The sequence below is a fragment of the Python bivittatus genome, unplaced genomic scaffold (genome assembly GCF_059951505.1).
Source record: "Python bivittatus isolate LINGU-HERP-01145 unplaced genomic scaffold, Pbiv_v1 ctg000850_np1212, whole genome shotgun sequence".
In the NCBI taxonomy this organism is placed as follows: Eukaryota; Metazoa; Chordata; class Lepidosauria; order Squamata; family Pythonidae; genus Python; species Python bivittatus.
This window is the reverse complement of record NW_028277112.1, coordinates 62,519,600-62,541,849: the sequence shown is the minus strand read 5'-3', so window position 1 is coordinate 62,541,849 and position 22,250 is coordinate 62,519,600. Positions and strand designations below refer to the sequence as shown.

Below are 22,250 nucleotides of genomic sequence, written 5' to 3'. Positions count from 1 at the left end.
AAATGCTGTTTCTCTCCATCAGCATCTGCTGTATTAACTAATTATTCTTTTTTTTTTCAGAAACTGTTGGTTTAAAAGGACAGGAGCCTTCCCTAATTTAACATTTTAAAACATGTTTTAGAGGCTTCCAGGTGAGGATTTATGGCGGACTAGACATCCCTATAGGAGCAGGGATGGCATTGCGGCGGCGACTGGAGGCCACACGGTGAATTCTGGTTGACAGAGTCTCTCTGCACAAGGAGAGACCGAGAGATCGGCCACCTACACTCCAGACACCTGCTCCTCTTGAGGAGACTGCAGGAACTGAAGTTTTTGCAATTGTGAGTTGAGTGACTGTGAGTTGAGTGACTTCAATCAAGGCCACAGCCATAATGCAGCCTATATGGACACAAGCCTCACTTTCTTAAACACTTTCGGATGTAATTAATTTACAGCTAAGGAGATTTTCTGAGTGGCAGGATAAGAGAGTTCCATTTGGTGAGTCAACATTCTTTCTGGATTAAAAAGAAAAACAAAATTTCGAAGATTTAAAAAACTTTTGCCAAAAAGCTTAACAAGGAGAGGATGTAAGAAAGTTTAAAATGGATAAAGGGGATAGTAATTTTGAAAGATTACTTTTTGGTGAAAGTACTAATTCCAAAATTGGAATTAAAATAGACCAATGGACCAGACCTTTGTGGGAATGTTTTTTGTTTACTATCAAAGAGTGCAGAAAATTGGTGGATTTTACAAGACAAATGGTAATATAAGTCAGATTGTGATGCTGACTGTAACTACGTGCCATTTGAGATGAAAGTATTAAGGGTACAGGAAGACAAAACAGAAAAAAAGAATTTTGTCAAGGGGAATACAAAATAAAATCAAGAGAACTGGTGGCAGAGGGATACTGTTGCCAGTGATTTTCTTATTCAGAGTTATTAGAAAGATTTAAAGTAGACAAAAGAGTTTATAGTTTTGAACACTGTAAGACTGAGTTTGAAACAGAATTGTGTACAAATGATGAACATGTAATTGCTAAAATGTATAAACATTTATTAAAATTTGAAACAGAAGAACAAGTGAAAGAACGTTATGTTAAAGTGGGCTAAAAATGTTGGTTATAATATACAGATTGAACAATGGGAAAATATGTGGTTGAGAAGACTGAAATTTACATTGTTATAATCTTAAAGATATTTATAAAAAGATGTATTGTTAGTATATTACACCAGATAAATTGTCTAAAATATATAAAGGCACTTCAAATTTATGTTGAAAATGTGGACAACATGAAGGAACATTTTATCATGCTTGGTGGACATGTAAAAAAGCTAGAAAATTTTGGATTCAAATACATACAATGATTCAGAGAATTTTAAGCTTAATATACAATTGAGACCAGATCTTTCTTTTGGGACTGATGGACAAGAGTTGGAAGAAAGTCATGGAACTTTGTTTTTGTACATGATAACCGCAGTGAGATTATTGTATGCACAAAGATAGAAAGATTCGGCAATATCTACAATGGAGGAATCGTTGGTGAAGATAACGGAAGTCGCTGAGATAGTCAAATTGAATTATTTGATTAAAGACAATATCTACATTTTTTGCTGACTGGAAACCCTTATGGACTTTTTGGTAAAACAGAAAAAAATGAACTTATGATTTATGGTTTTGATTAGACAGGATAGATTACAGAAAGAAGAGAGTCATGATGTAACTTTAGAGAAAGAAGTAAATTTATAATTGTGCTTATAATTGCTGTAAAGAAGATTGGAAGCCATTTCTTTGAATCTTTTTTCTTTCTTTTCTATATTTCTTTTTTCTTTCTTTCCTGCACTTTTATCTTTCTCTCTGGTTTTTCTTTTTCCTTCTTTAGTTTATATTTGTTTTTATTAGTTTTTACCTTTGTTTTAAAAACTTTTAATAAAATTATAAAAAAATAGACATGTAGAGAACGCAAACCTATGATGGTATTACGAACGGAGAAATAAATTGTCAGAGCACATTTCTTATTTCAGACATGGTTTTATTACAATAAAAACAAAAATTAGCTTAGCTTTTGGTATAAAAGATCTGTAATAGTATGTCATCTACAGCCTCAGGTCTCCAAGCCATTGCTGAACAACTTCAATTGCTAATACTGCAATCATATACTGTATACTCAGACTGTTTTCAGTGGAACTTGCCCTTGATTGAATATAGATATTATTCTTCCTTAGATGAAAGTCATCTTATCATAATTCATATATGCAATAGTGTTTTTAATGACAAGATCAATAGATGGCAGAACTGCTTTAAAATACTGTGGGTTCAACTAGATAGCATATGATTACAGATTTTCTTTGAAATATTTTCTCTTGCCAAGATTTTCTAAAAAGGGTGGCTTCCATCGCTTAAGCCAGTGTTTTTGTACAGTATTAGTCTGATTAATAAACTAGGATTTCAGGGCCATAAAATGTACAATCCATCCTGAAAACTATGTCTCAATGGGTAGCATTTAAAAAAAGGAACAAAAAAAAGCTGAACAGTTCTAATGAGATAATACTATACGTAATATAAAACTGAATTTGGATGTGACATTTGATTACTGTATGTAAACTGGTGATTGAATACCCTTTGTATAAGGAATCTCAATTCCTTTTAGAAATTAGTGCAATAGGTGTATGGTGGTACCCATCTAAATATGAAGGCAGTATGTAAAACAAGATTAGACCATTCATGCCCTATACCAAAGATCTGACAGAGGAAGTTTCTTCTTGATGAAGAGCTATCTATAGTACAATCAAATCTAGCTATTTTCCGCTTTCCATAATGAAAGCAACACTACTCACCTGAGGTAATGCAGAAATGGTAGGACTATTTCCATATTACAACTACATTAGAGGCTTTATGATACTCTTTTCCTAAATTCTTAACAAAGAATATAGCAATGGTTTAATTAACCATAGATTAAAAGTAAACAGAAGCATTTTTTGTATACATACAGAGTTCCAAATTCAACCTGGGTTTCTCTGTGTGTTGGAGGGTGGGTACAAGCTGAGAAAAAGATAATGTATAACAGGAAGGCTTATTCTCTCTCTCCCCCTTGCACCTCCCAGATCTGGAAGGAGCCAGGTTCACGAAGGTTAACCTAGGCTATTTCCATGAAATGCAAGATTTCTTAGAAAAATTCCCAGAATAAAAGTTCTAAACTGTCACCAATCAGAAAGCATGATGCCACCTGAACTGACTTTTCAGAGCATCATCAGAACACCCAGACTGGGTTCATACATTGCACTAAGACATAATTTGTTTTGCCAGGATTTACTGAATAATTATTTACTAAATAGTCTGGTGCTAGGCCAACATAGCACAATAAGTTAAAATCAAATAAGCCATATTATAGCTTAGTGTATTATGTGATACTGATTGCTGCCCCACCTGGGAGGCATCCCAAAACTATGTAAGAGGACTTCTGTTGACAAAGTAGGGGGCCAAAATACAAGAAAAATATCAGTATAGAAAGAAGTAGGGTATTAAAGCTCTACTTGTAATGATCTTCAAGCTATTTTGCTCAAAATTATGCCTCAGCTTCACCGAAAATGAAAATAGAAAGCAGAAAGTACCTAATTGCTTTGATTTTGCAATTGTATCACATGCAGGCCTTTAAAATAAGCTTAAAGTTTGAAAAGTCCTCTTTGTAAACATATATACTTGATCAAGCTTCTATGTTTCATAACTTATGACTCTTTCTTTCCTGCTCTCCAGAGACAGGATTGGGGCTAGCCAAACATCATACAAAATTCACATCATGCTGGAATTTTACCTGAGAGCCAAGAAATTGTGTCCAGATGCTACTAATGACAACGGAGTGAGTGAAGTATTAAAAGGGTTAGCACAGAAGTAGCTTCTCTTTCTAAACAATTATTGTGTTCCCTTTTCTTCAGTTCAGATATAGATAGAACAAGCTGCTATAAGCTTCAGTTACAGCAAATACATTCAAGCATGTTCTCCAGACATAACTTTGAAAATTTAAGACATATGTTTATAGAAACAACAATGAAAATGGTTCCACATTTTTAAAGAAAACCATGGTCACATTCAGCATCTTGAGAAGATAACAGAGAGACACAAGTTCATTTTACAAAAATTACTATTTAAATGTACTTAACACGTACATTCCAACATATTGGCACTTGGAATCCCCAAGAACTAAAATGGGATTTCAAATCCAGTCTTTGTCGAGAGATTATTGTTTCATCAGCGAAATAATGGGAGATTTCTTTGGCAATGATTTCATCAAACTGAAAGATTTGGATTTTTTTTTAAGTCAGTGTTAATGCACAGTGTTTCCCCTCCTTTAAGTGTACTATATGATTGGAAATAAGACTTAAACATCTCACACTCCCTCCTCTCTGAAATGCATTCGCCCCCCCTCATTAATCACAGTTTAGAATTCTATTGGCATTTAAACAACTATTAAAATTAGTCAATATTCAACATTAGAACAGTATTCAATATTCAGTTTCTAAACTTAACTGGAATAAAAAATCTGTCTAATATTAATAATTTTAAGATCAATGCCAATACAAGTCTTCATAATGACAGTGCTACCATAGAGAATTTAGACCAGAAGGGGGTATTCCCTCATCTTCTCCACAAGATGTCTTAACTATCTCTTAAAATACCTTATATTAACATACAACAATGCTTTCATTCTTTGCAGGAATTTGCTAAAAAGCAAGACCTAAATAATTATTTCATGGTTGGCTAAGGGATTAAGCACATTCCATATATGGTAGCTCAGTTCTCCACATCCATATTTTTGGAGAGCATCTTTGTAAGCTTTGTACTGTATATAGCACCCTTTACAGTCCAAGCACCTTTATCCCTATTCTCATTCTTTTTTGATAGTGAAGACACTGTTCTGTATATGTCTAAGGAGACAGGGCGTTGTTCACAGGTTAGGGTATTTCCAGTTGTAGTATGAAATGAAATAGCAAGATGGAGAAATTATAGTTATGAAATCCCATTAGCCCAAACCAGGACAACAAATAGCAAGGAAAGCTGGAAGTTACAGTTCACATCATGTGGAAGGCTACAGTTTCTCCAGCCTTGTAAGCAGTGACTTCATAGGCCTGTTAGTCATTTTCTCTTTCTTCAAGAACAGTTAAATGGCTTAAACAAGGCATTTCATAGTATTTTAGGACCACTTTGAAATGAAACTTGAGAAGACTTGTAGTCTAAAATTATGTGTGCTTGTTGAAAAGCAAGGCCTGCAATGTTCAATGAGGCTGACTCTGAAGGAGTATTTATATGCTTTTCAAAAGTAAGAATATATATAAAATATCTATGGTCCCCATTACCAGTTCTTATTTCAAGTATATTCACTATAAAATTCAGTTTTAGATTTCAGCTAATGGCTCTACCAGCAATATTTAATATTTCATTTAGTAATTCACCTGATTAGAGAGGCCAGTTATGATCTAAACTCAAATATTTGTCTAATACTGTACCCATCCATCCATCCATCCATGTTAGGCTAGGCTATCTTCTATTTTACAAAAACATGAACTTTGTAATGCAAAACCTTACTACATACAATCATTAGTTATGGAGAAGACAGCATTCTCTCCACAGTGGACAGTGCAATTCCATGGGGGGGAAATTATATTGAGAGAACACATAATTGTACACAGTTGCAATACTGTACTTATTCTGTTTGTGCAATATTATGTTGTAACTCAAGCTTATTTAATAACTGTACTGCTTGAGCATTTCCTGCACAGGCAGACATTCTAAACAATTGTGTTTAAAATAACAATCCCCTTTACCTGGTTACCCGCAGAAGGCTTAAAGCAGTTTATGAAAGTTTACATTGAATATGAGATTATACATTGAACAATGTTTTAAGTACATGTCCAGCTAATTCAAATGAAACATTCCAAGGCAAATTCCTTTTTGTCACTGATGTTGGCCTAAATGGTAACTACTCACTCATATGTTGTAAACATACATAAGCATGTGTTACACCTTTTTTATATCACACACTGAATTCCCAGTTCCCTAAGCACCATGACATCAATTCCTCATGTTTGCATAAGTTGATAACTTTTATAATCTCATGTTATCTTATGCTGGTTTATGATTGAAATAAAGATGTGATTGATTGCATAAGATGATCAAACAAAGGCTATTTAATAACCAAAATTGTGTCTAGATGTTTTTCTTCAAAATAGCTAATTCACTTAATGCACCTGAATGTTAATTACTGACATTTGCCTCATCTGTTCAGTCTCAGTGTCACAAATTCTCGGTACATGATAGATATATATATGAGTAGCAGAAAAACCACAAAAAAATCATCTAAAAATCCCAATATTCCAAACAAAGCTTCGGGTAGAAAGTCCAATGGTGATGCAAGATACAACAAAGCCCCCAGGAGACAGAGGAATATTCTGATGCGGAACATCCAGAAGAGACCACCAACAGAAAACATTTCTCTGAATGCATGACGTAATAATGTAGGTAAATCCATAATCCTTTCCATAATCTAAACAAGATATACACAGTCAAAATTTGTTTGTCTTATGCACAACATGTAATTTGTCAGAGGAACATTTAACAGTTCACAACTGAGGCTTTTAATGTGCAATTAAATGTTAACACTTTAGAGAGAGCTAAATCTCTTCTCCCCAGTACCTTTAAGTGAATGATCTACTGTGACCAATAAGAACCCAAACTCAACAGAAAGAATAATGCATTAGAATCTTTCAATAACAGGCGTACAAGCTTAAACAAGCTTACAGAACAAGCAAAACATATTTAAATAACATGGTTGTGCAAAGCCTTCTGAGGAGTGCTTTAGACACAGGAAGTGCTCTTCCAAAGTCATTCCTTGAAGCATCGAGGCACTCACATCCTTCTCCCCAAAACTTTGTGCTGCTTATTCAAGATTGTCTGTCAATGCACGTATACACAGAAGATGCTTCTGCTAGGACCGCTATCAGGAGGACATAGTCACCTTCATACTTCAAGGAATGGCTTTGGAGAGTGTTTGGTATGAGCAACGTGTCCCTCCAAATGATTTGCATAGCTTCATTAAATAAAAATCAGTATTATAATTCTTCAATATCAGAATGTTTCTTCTATATCAGAAGGAGCTTGACCGACAGTGGCTTGTCAAAGGTTACCTAACTAATTCATGGCTTAAATGAGATTTGGACTAGAGGTCATTCTGCTTATAGTTCTCTCTTCTAATTCCATTAGCTGTTTTTGAGCAAGTCTGTTTGGCAATGCAGGTTATGCATTGCTACGAAAGCTTATGAGTAAAGAACAACTGCAGTTATAGTTACTATAGTATGGATAGTATTACACAGGAAGAGATACTGTAGGGTTGAAGCACTGTATTGTTGAGAAAGCAGAAAGGTGGAATTGCTAAAGTTTGGGAGAAAAAAATTAAAGAATTATTCTGCTAGACTATCTTAGCTTTCAGAAGTTTGTATTTTTCTAGCAAATCTCACATTTTTATCCTAAATTATACACTAAGAGTTATACTAATAAGGATGATTCTGTACTTTATTTATGGTTCCACAAATGTGTCTGATTGACTTAAAACTATGGTTTTTAAGTCCCTCTTCCGAGCAACATGGGACTTTGACGCAAAGGAGGAAGAAGACAAAGGCTGCTGCTCCAACAATGCTGCACAATGCAGTGTGAACTGGAAAAGGAGATAGGGACTGTCAAACATGGGAACAATTCATATCCATTCTGTATTTTTGAGACTGAATGAAACTCCATTTTGTCTTAGAAGTCAGCTAGGAAATAATTGCCATGGCCATTATGAAGAGAAAGACTGAAATGTCTTATCTTGCCTCTTTATTTCGGAGGTACTCCACAACACTGAAGTTGAGAGAAGGGATTGTCCCTCCGCTTGTACTTGCTTCCCCACCTTCAGCTCCCAAAGCTGGGAAGATAGCTAAGGCTTGTCAAGCTCATGTAGAGAAACGCGGCATTTGTCATAATGAGAAGAACTGCGGACGCCTATTTGAATTGCTCTACCCCCATACATACCGATCTTGGCTGTCCTGAGAATCTCCTGTTATAATCACCGACATCATGAAGCACCTGTGCTGCATCCTCTTGTCCCTCATCAAAGAGTGGTAAAAATAAAGTTACCTAAATAAAAAACCAGGTATTTAATATCTTCATGCAGAATCTCCCCCCGCTTATTTTCTAATACAGTATATTTAAAAGTGTATATACCTAAGAATAATTTGTCAAGCAAAAAGCTTTGGGAAGAATGCCTGCCAGGCCTTTCTTACCATCTATAGGTAGTAAGCCCATTACTAAGGTCAGAGAAATTCAGGTGGTTCCTTATTATATTTTAAAAGTATTTAACAACTGTGATGTTCAGGAGGGCATAGAATTAGACTAATAAGATGTAAGCTAATAAACCACATAGGATAAAAAGCAGAAGAAAAACATTTAATAAAGGGCAGTGCAAATAATGTATTAGTACATAATTTGCCAAAGGTCTGGAGAAGAAAAATAAAGATGTCTGGAAACAAAGAGACCAAAATGCAGACACCTGGTGAATATTTCACACCTGGGATAACTAGAGAAAAAGGCCTCAGGTGTTAATCCTTACAGTCTAAGTAAGTAAACATGGAAGGTGGTTCAGTAGTTAAACTGGCTCCAAGCCACATGAGACATTAAAGATTAAAAGTGAACAGGAAAAGAACTGGCAACCAGTGCAGATGAAATATTGGCATAATATGGCAATGCGTGTCAGACTTATGTGATATTCCAGTTGCCTTGTTTTGAATTCTGAACTTTCTCAATCATTTTGAAGCCCTATATATAACAAATTGGGAGTAATCCAAATGGGATCCGAAAACCTATGTATCAGTTCTGTGTTGAAGCACTTGCCGAATTAGTGCCAAACTCTTCTTTGAGTATTGTTTTCCTGCTGTCATCCTTATGATATGCTAATTCCTTGTATTTTAATGTCTGCAATGCCAATAAAGGTTTGAATTTTGGTAAGAGTCCAAAAAAGTCAGGAAATTAAGCACTATAAACTTTTATCTGAATCGCTGAAGGAAGGAAGCTTAAAGGGACATTAAATGACTACTTATCTGTAGGAGTATTACAGACGTTTGATAGTAATATGTAGCTACTTATGTTCTGTTTGGCTTTAACATTAATCCATGAAAACTTTTAACTCAGGAAACGTGTATTAGGTGCTATGGAATTTTTAGTTATTTTTCTATAGAATGTAACTAACTTTATCTTATGGAATTCATAATATAAAATCCTGTGTTAGATTCTAAAGAAAATTCTGTTATACTCTACCACATACTGCACCATTCTTTAAATTACATATTACAAGCTAATGTTAAAGACAACAAAAGTAAAACACAAAAACACTAAATGTATTTAACATCACAGTAAAAAAACAACGTGGGACCTAAACTCCTTAAGTTTTCGTTTACACTTAGAATAAAGCATAAAACAACATTTGTAAAATTAGGGCTAGAATTTTACATCAAAATATCAATTACCGTCTGTCTGCAGATAGGGCAGTGTATTGCACCTAGCCATGATCCGCACCTCCAATATGCAATAATGCAGGAACCTAAAGAAAATAATGTATTAAGTTCTTAAATTCTAAATACCTGAATGTAAGTCACTAAACAAACAGCTGTTCACCAAAGCTGATGAACTATTTAAAATTATGCACCAGTTTAAGATGTTGAATCTCCAACGAGAGCAAAGAATTCAGAATCATTTACAAACAGCACTGAAATATGCATTAACTGAATTCTTTGCCCAAATACTAACAATCCCTACATCTACTCATGAAACTTGTATTATAAGAGTTGCTGCAAATCTAGTCCAAATTAATACATTTCATGAGTTACCATAAAGCCAACAGAAGTTAAAGGTATAAATGGACAAAAAAAAATGCTATGTAACAGCTATCCATGTTATATATTTTAAAAGGCATGATTGACTGATATATATGAAACATCTAATATCAACAAGAGAAAATCAGCTGAAATAACTGAAAAGGAGTTCTTCACTTCTGTAAGACCAATCCATTTGCAAAGACAGCACTGCTTTGCATATTTCCTCAACAACTCTTACCATTTCAGGGAATATAAGAAATTATTCAGATTTTTTTTTCTTTTTACATACCACAGAAAAGATGTCCACAGTTTGTTTCAATGGGAAATGAAGCCTGTTGTAAACACACCGGGCAGGACATATCAGTATAGAAACGTTGTCTGTCACCAACTATATTTTCCTGGAAAAAAATGAGAAATATAATCAACTCCAGCAGACAAATTATTTTATCTGCAACAAGCTGCAAAATAGTCAGACCTGCATAATTAGAAGAAAGAAATCTCAGATTGGTATATTTTCTTTCTTATAAATGATAGAGGAGGAGTGAATACGACCATACAGTGGTATCTCACAGATGTATGAGAGCTTATTTCCAACAGATACTTGGATAAAATGAGATCTCGTTTTGACATTTCTTAGAGCCTTTCTCTTTGGGTTGCCCTTTGATAACCAGGATTAAGAGAGAGATAATAGGTTTATTTACATTTATCTGTTTCAATTCAGAGTAGCCACAGCATGCTTTTACAGCACAAAGGATCCCGGTTTTTGACTTGTGGTTAAAGTTTCAGGGCCGTATGGAGCCCCTAAAGCTTTAGGCACGGCTACTCAACCTCAGTACATTCCCCAAATATGTAAAATTATTTATTAATAGTATTAAATACCTGGGAAATAAGCATATTAATTTTCTGTAATTTCTTCAATTAATATTAAATTTACATGAAAATAAAATGAAAACAATATTTTTTTCTGGCATCACTTGTTGACTGGTCTAGCCCTGCCGATTTGGGGGAATGCAGATCTCCATATGCCAAATGACGGCTGCAGGCCCCAAAAATGTAGACCCCAAGTGAAAGGATCTCAGCTCTTGGACCTGAGAAAGCACTGGGACTGTTTACCTCCAGATCAGAGTAAAAAGAGATGAACTACCTCAGTGTTTTTCAAATTTGGCTGGGGAATTCTGGGAGCTGAAGTCCACATATCTTAAAGTTGCCAAGTTTGAAAAACAGTGAGCTATAGATGGATCCACACAAAACAATTTCATTTGTTTCTTATGTACATTCTGCCAAGTTCTGGAGAGCAAGCAAATATTATGACATTGTTACAAACTTCAGCAGTTCTAGTAAATTAATGGGAACTGGCATAAATGTTTGCTTTTTAGAGCAGTTATTAGTTTTTTGTTTTAAATCCTATCATCAGTGTGAAAACACATTGCAACAGGTTTCTTCTCAGTACGCTTCACCCACACCTTCAAAGCTTTTCCTGTTCAGACAGGAATGCTGGGCAGAAAACCTCCTATCTGCACAACGGACAAATGTCTTGTTTTCTTCTTCCTTCTTCTTTCCCCTTTCTTCCATAGAATACAATGCATATAGTATAGGTAAAGTCAGTAGCTTAAAATTACATTAATATAAAAGTTAATATAATTAATATAAAAATCATTACTAGCTTGGGCTCTTGTTCCTTTTTCGCCAGCCACTAGTGTTAAAATCTCATGTCCAAAAAGCTTTTGCCTACTGCAGACATCATCGACTGGTGCGATATCCTTGTTGTGATCATAACAGGGATGCATACATTTGCATGAATTATAACATGGCTGCATAAATTATAACACGGGTACCAACAATCAATAACCTTAACCCAAATCTTAACCCATTTGGACAGGGAAAAAGTGCGAGACAGCTGAAGTAAGCAGATGTAGTCAATTAGTGTGCAAAACTCATTTGTGGGCAAAAAAGGAACAAGAGCCCTAAATTGTGTCCCACTGGTTTTAATGGGTTAATCCTGAGTAGATCTGGATTTCTACTATTTTCCCTTTTCTGCTGCTTCTTTCTTTAATAAATATTTTAAATATATATTCCTGCAAACTCTGCTGACAACTCCTACCTGCATGTGTATAGAGTGCTTTATGTACAAAAGTATCAATGCCTATCTTTGATATGATATATTATAGTCAAATACATTTTTAGCACAAGAAACTAAGGTAGCTAAGCCCCAGCAAGCTCAAACGTATCTATATTTGGTGATTATGTGAGAAATTTTTTTAGATATAATTGACATATCAAAAAGAATACAATCAAGCAGAATTACATATATACCTGTTCTGACTGTATTTGTTGTCTAACTGCCCTCACTAGTTCTTGGTTCTCTGGATGAATATCTGGGTGCCCATCTCTGTTAAGAGAAGAAATACTACTAATAAAACATTTCAAAAATGGAATCAGACAGAATATTAGTTCATCGTGTTCAGAGTTCTAAAGGACTCTAGTTCTTTGCATGATAAGGATTTAGCTATATAAATGCATTGTCACTTTTATCTTAAGCACAATAAGTTACTAAAACTTGTACTGTTTTAGTATATTTGTTTTGCACCTCGATTAATACTATTTTTGAAGATTTTGTTCGTCTGATGTTACTTTAAGCAGCTACTATGTTGCTTGACCAACAAAATCTTCAAAAATAGTATTAATCGAGGTGCAAAACAAATATACTAAAACAGTACAAGTTTTAGTAACTTATTGTGCTTAAGATAAAAGTGACAATGTATTATTTTTCTCTTATATAGCTAAATCCTTAGCAGAGCATGTTTTTCACTGTATTTCTGTACTGATCATATAAACATTATTTGGAGGTAAACATGCAAATCCAACTTTATAATGATTTAAAAAACAACATCCACAATAAAACAAGCAAACAAATCCCACATGTGAGAGGAACTGTCATGATTCTATTTAATGTTCTTAATTAGTTAATTTAAGAGTTAATCAGCATATAACTATGTGACTCAAATCTGAGTTCTGTTTAAGCCTTAAATCACAATAACACTTCTTCTACTTTGTCTCCAATTTGTTTTAATTATGTTGCACAACATCAGCATCTATACGTGGGGCTGGGAGGCTTATCAAAATTTATTTTAATTATCCTGTTTGATAAGTGAGATTAAAAGAAGGTAATCCAAGATCAATAAACATGACAGCTTAACTGGAGATTTGAACCAAATCTCCACAACTTCCAAGCATGTTCATCAGCAGATCTCTTCTGGATGTTGCTCCCAGAATGTATAACTGAGTAACAAAACCTAATTTACAAGAAATGAGTAAAATTGACATAATGCAACAATAACAACAAAAGCCTTCTAGTACTATCAACATCTTACTTCACCTTACCTTAATAGCATGTATATCAGTGCAACAAGGAACGTGAAGCCGAGCACAACGGCCAGCAAAACCTGGTCACTTATTCCTTCTATCATTGAATCATTACCTAGCACCAGTCTCTGAACTTCAGTTTCCTGGCTGGCCATTCCAGAGCTAGAACTCAAGAAACATATAAATACATGTTTACACATTGGTACAAACATTATTCTATTCTAGTTTACAAACAAATAAACAAAAACATGTAAACTTTCACACATTTTGGCACGTTACTTGACTTCCAAATGGCTAAGATTAATTCCAGGAACTCCATATCAGAATATGCTTTGATGTTCTCCATATAGGAAAAGCAGGATAATACTGTGTGATATTCTGATAGCCTGGATTATTACAGTCCAGTTTTAAATATACCATCAGAGGGAAATAGGAATAAAAAGTCCTTGAATGAAAATGGTTCCCAAATGTAGAAAAGGGAAGCCACAGAATGTATAACAACACAAATATATATTAGATGTGTGCTAAAAGCAGACTCTACTCCCAAGACTTGCATTTTGAAACAAAGATGACATAGCGGTAACCTGTATTTTTTTTCAAAGAGCAATCTGGACTTCAGTTTGAGGAGAGACTGCACGTGGGATGAATGATAGCACCATTATTATGAACTATATCGTGCGTGGCTTCCTAGCAGATAATTGATTTTATATTATTTAGGATATGTTAGATGGGTTATTGATTTTTTTCTTATAAATTGTGAATTTATTATTATTTCTCAACCTCGGCAACTTTAAGATGAGTGGACGTCAAATCCCAGAACTGATACTTCCATTTGTAAAGGTATTTAGCTTCCAATGACTAAAAGCACTTCTAATAAATAATAAATAAATAACCAAATAACCTGAAACTAGGCAGTGAGGAAAGATGCAGTGTACTTAAATAGGGATAAGTAGCAGTAATAAATGTTTGCCTCAAAATACATGCAGAATATATTTTCCTCCAAACAGCCCAACAGACCATGATACACTTAAAGCTGAGATTGTGCTTAGATTGTGATGGATAGCCTACACAGACTGAAGTCTCAATTTCTAGAAATTAAGAACCAATGCAATCGTCTCTCTGGTAAACTAAACCAGAGGTGACATGTTTTGGCTTTCCTCTCCACAATTCAAGCCTCTAGCAAATTAAAAAGGCACTTTTTTAAAACCAGCAACTCTTCCTTCGAAACTGATATAAGCTGGCCTTGCCTATTCTCCTCCACTCAGAGGTTTTCCAATACCAGAGTTTGACCCCTGGAATATGGAAATAAAAATCGGTGGGAGCCTGTGCAGAACATCTCTTCTCTACCACTAAGCAACAGCAGTTTCCTGTCTGCCTATGCTTAGGATTTAGGGTGCTATTAATTACATGAAAAAAGCTACCCCTACATTTACTCTCTGTATTTCTCTTCAGCCAAACAGCCAAATGACTAGCATAGTACAAAAACATTCACCAAAATGTTGATGCAATTTTTCAATACATTAAAAAACAAACAAACAGAGGAAGAATAAACCATTATTCTTGCCCAAACTATTCTTGCTCTCCATCCATGCCATCTTCTACCATGCTTCAATCTGTCTTCCCCTAATCACTAGAACAGTGTTTCTCAACCTTGGCAACTTTAAGATGAGTGGACCAACTCCCAGAGTTCCCCAGCCAGCATTCTAGGAATTGAAGTCCACTCATCTTAAAGTTGCCAAGGTTGAGAAACACTGCAGTAGAATATGTACAACTGTAAAACTATCCGATAGCACTAGGATCTTAGGGTTAGAGAAAGATAAAATGCATTTAGATAAAAAGCCTATCCATGCAGAGGTTAATGTGTAACTTTTCAGAAAGCCTCTGTGCAAATGCCAAAAAGGGAAATCCTTGCTTTAATATAATGATATTTTTAGATCAATACCCACTCTTTACCTCAGCTGGAAATGGGAAGACTCATCACCACGTCATCAGAGAGTTTTCTTCAGAATCAAAGCAAATGTTTCAGATGCTGGAGTTCGAGACCTCTGAGCTGTACCTTAGAAAAAGGGATATTTTCAGGCTACTTCTTAACTCCATATTTTAGCATAGCATTTGTCTTACATTATTTTCACATCCAGAGATAGGGATATGAATAAACCTATCCTCATATGGAATAAAGCACAAGAGGATGTAAAAAAACATCAAGAGAAGATACTGTAAAATCCCATCTATTCTCAAATAAACCAGGAATGCAATAGTGAAAAGTACTAAAATGAAATTAATTTTGGAAAATATTAGAATTTTAAAATATACAGTTGAATTCCTGTTCCCATTCAGCTCATGCTATAAAGCCATGGTTACAACAATGCAGTATCCATATAGTCTGCCCCACTTGAATCCCTAACCTTCTTCCAACATTTTGAAATAGATTTGCATTAATGTGCAGTCCTTGAATCTCTGAGCTGGTAGAGAAAAATTAACTGGCATAAAATTTGCTGATGTGACTGACGAGCCCCATTTTGCCTCAGCAACAAGGCCAGCAAGTTGTACTGTCCTTCGAGTTTTAATGCAATCACGAGTTAGTGACTGGTGAATTCCCTTGATTTTGCTTCTACTCCCATGAAGTGTCATTTACAGGCAGAATTGGTAACTACCAGTTGCTCTCCCTAATGTACAGCAGAAATGGGGGAAGAGATAAATTTTGATAGATGACTAGATTTCTCCACGCATCTGAAAAGAGCCTTTCTGCACTGGGAAAAACTCCTGCAGTCCTCATTGATATTAGTAAAAGTATATACAGGTAGTGCCCAGGTTAAGAATGTCCAGTTTAAGGATGATCCATTGTTAAGAATGGAGCCTACTGTAGCAAACCAAGTTAAATACACGATGATTCAAGTTAAATACACAATGGTTCGAATTCATTACACAATGCTACTTACACAATATTATACAATAATACTATTCTAGCTTACACACAAATTCAACTTAAGGACAGACCTTGGGAATGGAACTTGTTCTTCAACTGGGGGCTACCTGTACTCCAGTTGCAAAAGAACAAAAAACAACAACAACAACAAGAGCCTGCCCTCGCCTTATTATGATACTCCAATAATGAATGGGCAATGGTAAGCTTAATTAGCCAATAGCCTGGCTAAGTATAGAGCAGTTTCCCATGTTCCTATGTTCTGCTGATACTTTCTAAATATATAGTCTTTATTTTTCCACAACCTAAGTCAACAAATTTAGGACCCTCTTGTTTTAAACTGTTTATAAAATACGAGATAGTGAGTGTTCTGCTCTGTACTTCATAGCTTACAATGGAACTACTCTACAGGCAGAAAGCTCTGAAAGAGGGTTACAAGTCTGTCATACGTAAATATAACCCTAATGTTAATGCTCTAACAGTACACGAAAATTCTACATTAAGGCACGCCCAATCTTTCTTGTTACTGAACCAGGAAGGTGAAAAAACATTCCAGAAGACAGAAATGATAAATCATGTTCATACTGTTGCCAAGAAAACTATATAGGCATCTCCAGGTAGTTACCTGCTGAACTCAAATCAAGGTCTTACCAGAAATAAGGCTGAGAGCTATATAAAATTAAGTAGAGGACCACAGTTGCACCACCCCCATCTCACTTCCACCAGAAGTCATCCACAATCATGAACATACTCTGTCACACCCATACCTGGGCCTGAAACCTGATTGAAAAGCATCCAGATAATCTGCTTATTCTAGGACTCTCTGAAGCTGCAGCGTAACTACCTTAGAAACCTTCTTTAAAAAGAGAAGGTTGGAGACAGGATGAAAATTGTCCAACACACTTGGTTCATTGATGGCTTCTTGAGAAAGTAGACCACCACGTCTCTCAAGAATAAATGTTCCACCACCTGGACTCAGCTACCCATCATTTCCCAGGAAGACCTAGCTAACCAGGAGGTATATGGATCTAATATACAGGTGGCTGACTAACAGCCCTGAGAACCCTGTCCATTTCCTCAGAACTAAAAGGATCAAACTTATCCCAGACAACAGAGCCAGAATGTGCTTCTGTCAGCTTTGCAGGACCTGTCACACAGCCAGATCAGCCCTGCAGGTGTATATCTGGCTCCATCCTTCCAAGGAGGGACCAGGATATTTTAAACAGGGTCATCAGCAAGCAACCTGAAGATGCTATAAGGCAGAAAAATAAGTATGTTTTGTTGCCCTTTATCACTATGAGGTAGCCCTTAATAAAGGCTCTAATCCAAGTCTGACTGGATTCTTTCATCTCCTCATCCAGAGTTCCTCTGTAAACCAAGAAAAACCCTGGGCTCTCTAAGCAGGGAGAGGATACATAGGTGCAATCTGATCTAAAGCTGCAGCCCCCCTCTTGTTCCAAGCAGCAACCAAGACTTCAGTCAAACTATGCACCAGACTTTCAGGAACAGCCTCAAGCCCCCTTTGAAAACCAGATGGGCCTATCAGGTATCTGGGGTAGACTGACTGAAAAGGTATTGCCTCCTTGCAGCAGGGAGCAGTGCCAGAGCACTTCAAGGCAATCAGAAAGTGATCAGTCCATGATGAGGGGGTGACAGAAATCTCTCCCAAAATCAGACCATGTCACTGCTTTGAGACAAAAAACGGATGTGTTGTGTGACCACCTCTGTGTCAGGTCCTTGATGACCTGGATCAGGTCTGTGGTCACCTGAGCGACATCTGAATTTGCACCCAAGGAAGCCAGGATTATAAGCTTGGGGAACTCCAGTGGCAACCTGGCTACGGAATTGAAGGACTCAGGCAAGGAAGCTGGTATAGCAACAACAATCCCAACTGATCCCTAGGGCACAAATTTACAAACAGGGGCTCACATCCAGTAATCTGCGAAGCAATGTCTCTATAGTTACCAAAATATCCTGGATGAGCATAGTTATTCCCTGGCTTGGAATCTTAAGACATAAAACATTAAAATAACTCTTGAAACAGCAGAAAATCATGCTGCCAATCTTCAGAGTTTTTTCCACTGAATTTTGCTGGTGAGATCAGGAGGGCCTCTGGGAATAAAAAAAATATCATATTGAATAATTTAATAAGATTCAATATCTTTTAAGATTCAAATTATTATTTTGATCCTAAGTGGGTTAGGTTATCTATCTCTGAGTTAATCTAATAATGACACTAATTAATGCTTCCTGGCTTAAATTTATAATAAAATATATAGCAATATACATTCTGGAAAACTATTCCTTGATTAACATTTATCTGCTACAGAATTCTTGAGCACATGCCATGCATCCTTTGTACATGGCAAAGGATTCTAAGGCATGTTCCAAAGCACAGAATATGGAGAAAAATTAATAAGTGATGGATAAGATTTTTAAAAAATTGATATTCTCCTTTAAGAAAACTCAGAGCTCTCTAAATTAGCTTAAATGCAATATTCTATAATCTATTTTATTCTTCAATGTTGTTGCTTGACTCATAAAAGTTTACTGCCATTCATGCTGAGTAAAGTATACCATATAAGCAAGTTTGAAAGGAAAAGTGCCATGAGGGGAAAAATATTATTGCAGTAATTCACCCACTCCAAAGGATCCTGTGATATCTTAAGGGAAATTAATTATGAAGTAAGTTTTCTTGTAAAGAGTTTACCTTGATACATTAGACTATCTAGAAAATGTACTTTCAATTTTTGTAGTTGAGTATAAAACCTGTCAATATCCCAGTCCAAGAAGATGAAACCAGGTGCCATCCTACCATTCCAGATCTATTCACATGTACTATTTATTCCTGGTAACTGAAGAGCTTCCATTATCGTGCCTATGAAATTTTGTCACTGCAAGATACATCACTTTGACTTCAAAAAGTGAACACGGAGAAACAACACTTGGCTATCTTCATGTTATGAATCTGCTAACTCAATAGGCTCCACCCCTCACTTCTCAAAAAAAAAAAGTGCAAAAAAAATCCAATTCATTTTCTTTCTTCACTGGCTGCGACTTAATTTTTTCATTGCAATTTCTTTCACTAACTTGGCTTTCGCTGCTAGGTGAAGCAGCTACAATTGAAAAAACAAACAAACCCAAACCCCAATACAGAGTCTGCGTATTGATGCAGAATTCCTGAGGCTTATTGCTCTCTTTAAAGCCAGAACTAGAATCCAAGGCTGGTCCTGGGTTTCCATTTCTGGAGTTTCTGCACTTCCTATACATACATGTATATAGCAAAGCAACTACATCGTTAATGCTTTAGAAATTAGCACAGTGTCTCTCCATCTTGGCAACTTCAGATGTCTGGACTTCAACTCCCAGAATTAAGAAAAGGCAGAAAAACCAAGTATGTTTATATATGGAAATGGAAGGCTGCAGTCCCGAGGCACAGCAGGGCACACATCTGAGTCATCATTACGCGTGCTTTGCGTGCGGAAGTCCCCGGGTTCAAACTCTGCCATTTCCAGGCAACTTGGCCGCGGCGGCGGAGCGTCACACCGGGGAATAGACCATGACTGCGCTCACCTGACGTGGTTATCTCTGATTCAGTCAACCACACCGTATGGAATTAACCCACTTTCCTGGATTCGCCTGGCACCCTGACCCGTAAACTACCCACGCAGCCTGGGTTTGCACACATCTAAGGAAAACGCACAGATCCGATCCCACTTTCGATGCGGGGTTCCCCCCAAAGCTCAACAGAAGAGGATTTCCCATTCCCAGCCATTGTTGCAACCCTCCAGACGGCTTCCTCCCATCCTGCAAGCCCGGCCAATATGTCCATCCCTTTCCTCCAGGGCTTCAAGTTACTTCGGGTAACTATTCACAAAAGGAAAAAAAAAAAAAGGGCGGAAAGGGACCCTAAGCCAGTCCCTCCCCCGCCCCCCCCAGCAAAGACCATCTTCGGCACTTGGTCATTTCTGCAGGCGGGCGGGACTTCCAAGGCACTTCTGTGGGAGGGCACAGCGGGGAAAGCTGCCTTGCCCACAGCGGGCAGGGAAGGCCGAGTTTCCGCGCGCTGCGGAAGAACCGCACCTCCAGCGGCGGGAGCACAGCAGGCGCGGCTCCCCGCGGGCCAGCCCGCGGCGTCGGCGCCCGGCCCCGCGCCTCAGTACCTCAGTCCCCGACGGGCGCCCGCGTGGCCTTCCAGCCTCCAGCGCCGCAGCAGAGGCAGCGCCGCGCTCCGGCCAACCCAGCTCGGCTCCGCCCCCTTCGCCCTCGGCGTGACTGAGCCCGGCCCGCCTTCCGGCGACGCGCGCCTGCGCGCTGCGGGCCGCGGCCGACGGAGCGGGCGGATCCCGGCGGGACCCGGTGACGTGTCTGCGTTACAGCTGCCCGGCCCGGCGCGGCGCGGCTGTGCCGGCCTGGGTTGGGAGCAAAGAAAGGGGCGACGGCGCGAAGGCGGAGGTGTCACCGGGAGGCGCCTGCTCAACCTCGGCCGCCCACCGCTGGAAGGGTCGTCCCGCCCGGCCTGAGCCATGTTCAACGTCGAGAGCCTGGAGCGGGCCGAGCTCGGGGAGAGCTTGCTCACTTGGGTGAGTGACGAAGGCCCGCCGAGCCGTGCCGCCGCCGTCGCCGTCGCCGTCGCCGTCGCCAGCAGCTCCACCGCCCCGGCCCCGGCCTGGGGTCCCCTTCCCGCTTCGCTGCTGTCACGGCGCGGGCCGGTCTCGAAGCAGCGGGGGGTGTCGTCGTCTTCTGAAGTTGCGCTTTAATTTGGGCACCCGAGCCTGAAATGCAGGGAGCGAACGTGAGAAGCGGGGTGTCCCGCTGGCCTGAGCGCCAGGGTGGGCTGCAGATGGTTCCGAGCGGAGGTCCGCCGCGGCCGGTTGTGCAGAGCGGGCGAAAGGCTCCGTGTAGCTTTCTTTTTGTTCTCGGCGGCGGCAGGAGTGCTGCCCTGCCGGGCTGCGTTAAAGAGCGGTCCTTCCGTCCCTTCAACAGCATTTCTTCTCTGCTTTTCTTGCACTGCATTTGATTTCTTTAGATGCCATCGGGGGCTTTCCTCCTCCGGTGTTTGTACAGACTCTTGTAAAAGTTGACCGTTTGGGCTGGGAGTTCACTGCTCTACAGTCCTGGAAAGGAAGTACAGAGATGCTATTATTTAAAGACTCGTTGCTGTTTGGGTACAAGGGGCTAGTATTTTTATGCCTCCAGAGATTATTTAGAATCTGTCCAGCCAGGAAGATTAACGTGCTTATTCAGTTGGTATGTCTGTACTTAGTTTGCTGTCTCCCCCAAGCTAGCAAGGGCAGTCTGTTATTACATCCTGTTGTGATTGCATTCTGAATAGGTCTCCTGCATTCCTTTGAAGTAGGTCTTGCATAAGTATTTCGGGTGGGAGAGAGGAGTTATTTCTACAAGGCTGCTTGTTTACAGACATAGGAAGATGCAGTGTTGAAGATGCATTGGGTGTTTCTCTGTATGTTGTAAGGTACCATGGAGAGAGAAGATGAGTCCCAACATGCATAGTATTTCAGTGTGGTATCCAAACCAGTCTGTACACATTCAGCTTGATGTGTGGGCATTCAAAATGTCTACATTCCTGCCACACGTGAATTCATATTAAAAACATAGTTATTCTTGAGTGTTCTAATTCTCCCAAAAAACAAGTGTTAGGGCAGTTAATTTGTTCTGTCACTTCAGTCTGGCACACTGGAGCATAAATTGGTAGAGCAAGTGAGATTGCATGACTTACTGCCATTTGCACACTTAAGCATGATCTACTTTTGATTAAATTTGTGAAGAAAATGTCTTAAATAGACAATCCTCAGATTTCATCTAGACTTTAAATAAAAATTTAAACACAAAGTACAGAGAGGTGTCCGAGGAGGGGAGGGAAGATGAAAGGAATATCATACTGTGATGCCGCAAGCACCATTTCTTTTGTACATGTACATATATGAAAGGGGGAGAGTTTGCATTCCAACCACACGATGCTGCATTCATTATGTTGACAAAAGCATCAAATCCAGTTGATGCTTCTGGAAGTGCACAATTTAGCATGAAGCGTCATTGATTCCAAATATTCAAGGAATCTCTTCCTTTTG

General features: G+C 38.1%; 2 protein-coding genes across 10 annotated transcripts in view; one reads left to right on the top strand and one right to left on the bottom strand.

Annotated features, from left to right (window-relative positions):
* Positions 1 to 1,993: 1,993 nt before the first annotated feature.
* On the bottom strand, positions 1,994 to 20,417 carry RNF170 (ring finger protein 170). Of its 9 annotated transcripts, none has more exons than XM_088130313.1 (8): positions 20,322 to 20,417; positions 15,182 to 15,291; positions 13,254 to 13,403; positions 12,186 to 12,261; positions 10,162 to 10,270; positions 9,525 to 9,598; positions 8,035 to 8,139; positions 1,994 to 6,514 (listed from the first exon to the last, which is right to left on the bottom strand). In XM_088130313.1, the coding sequence occupies exons 3-8, from the start codon at positions 13,388 to 13,390 to the stop codon at positions 6,245 to 6,247; spliced, it is 771 nt and encodes a 256-aa protein (XP_087986439.1). In that variant the 5' UTR covers positions 13,391 to 13,403; positions 15,182 to 15,291; positions 20,322 to 20,417; the 3' UTR covers positions 1,994 to 6,244. The 9 variants fall into 9 exon arrangements, with proteins under 9 accessions (XP_087986439.1, XP_087986434.1, XP_087986438.1 ...); XM_088130308.1 differs by having other exon boundaries at positions 15,189 to 15,291; XM_088130312.1 differs by having other exon boundaries at positions 13,254 to 13,397; positions 15,189 to 15,291.
* A 97-nt stretch (positions 20,418 to 20,514) lies between these two features.
* Positions 20,515 to 22,250, top strand: part of HOOK3 (hook microtubule tethering protein 3) — a 55,383-nt gene continuing 53,647 nt past the window's right edge. The window contains exon 1 of the mRNA XM_088130307.1: positions 20,515 to 20,741. Within this exon, the coding sequence (XP_087986433.1) occupies positions 20,685 to 20,741 (57 nt within the window). The 5' untranslated portion in view covers positions 20,515 to 20,684. The remainder of the gene's footprint in view (positions 20,742 to 22,250) is intronic.

What these genes read in the sequence shown, in the direction of transcription:
- RNF170 (XM_088130313.1), bottom strand. Translation starts at nt 13,390, where the DNA reads ATGGCCAGCCAGGAAACTGAAGTTCAGAGACTGGTGCTAGGTAATGAT. An exon ending in CTGATATACATGCTATTAAG is followed by an intron (nt 12,262 to 13,253) that starts GTAAGGTGAAGT and finishes TTCTCTTAACAG; the next exon opens with AGATGGGCACCCAGATATTC. An exon ending in AACAAATACAGTCAGAACAG is followed by an intron (nt 10,271 to 12,185) that starts GTATATATGTAA and finishes ATTTTTTTCCAG; the next exon opens with GAAAATATAGTTGGTGACAG.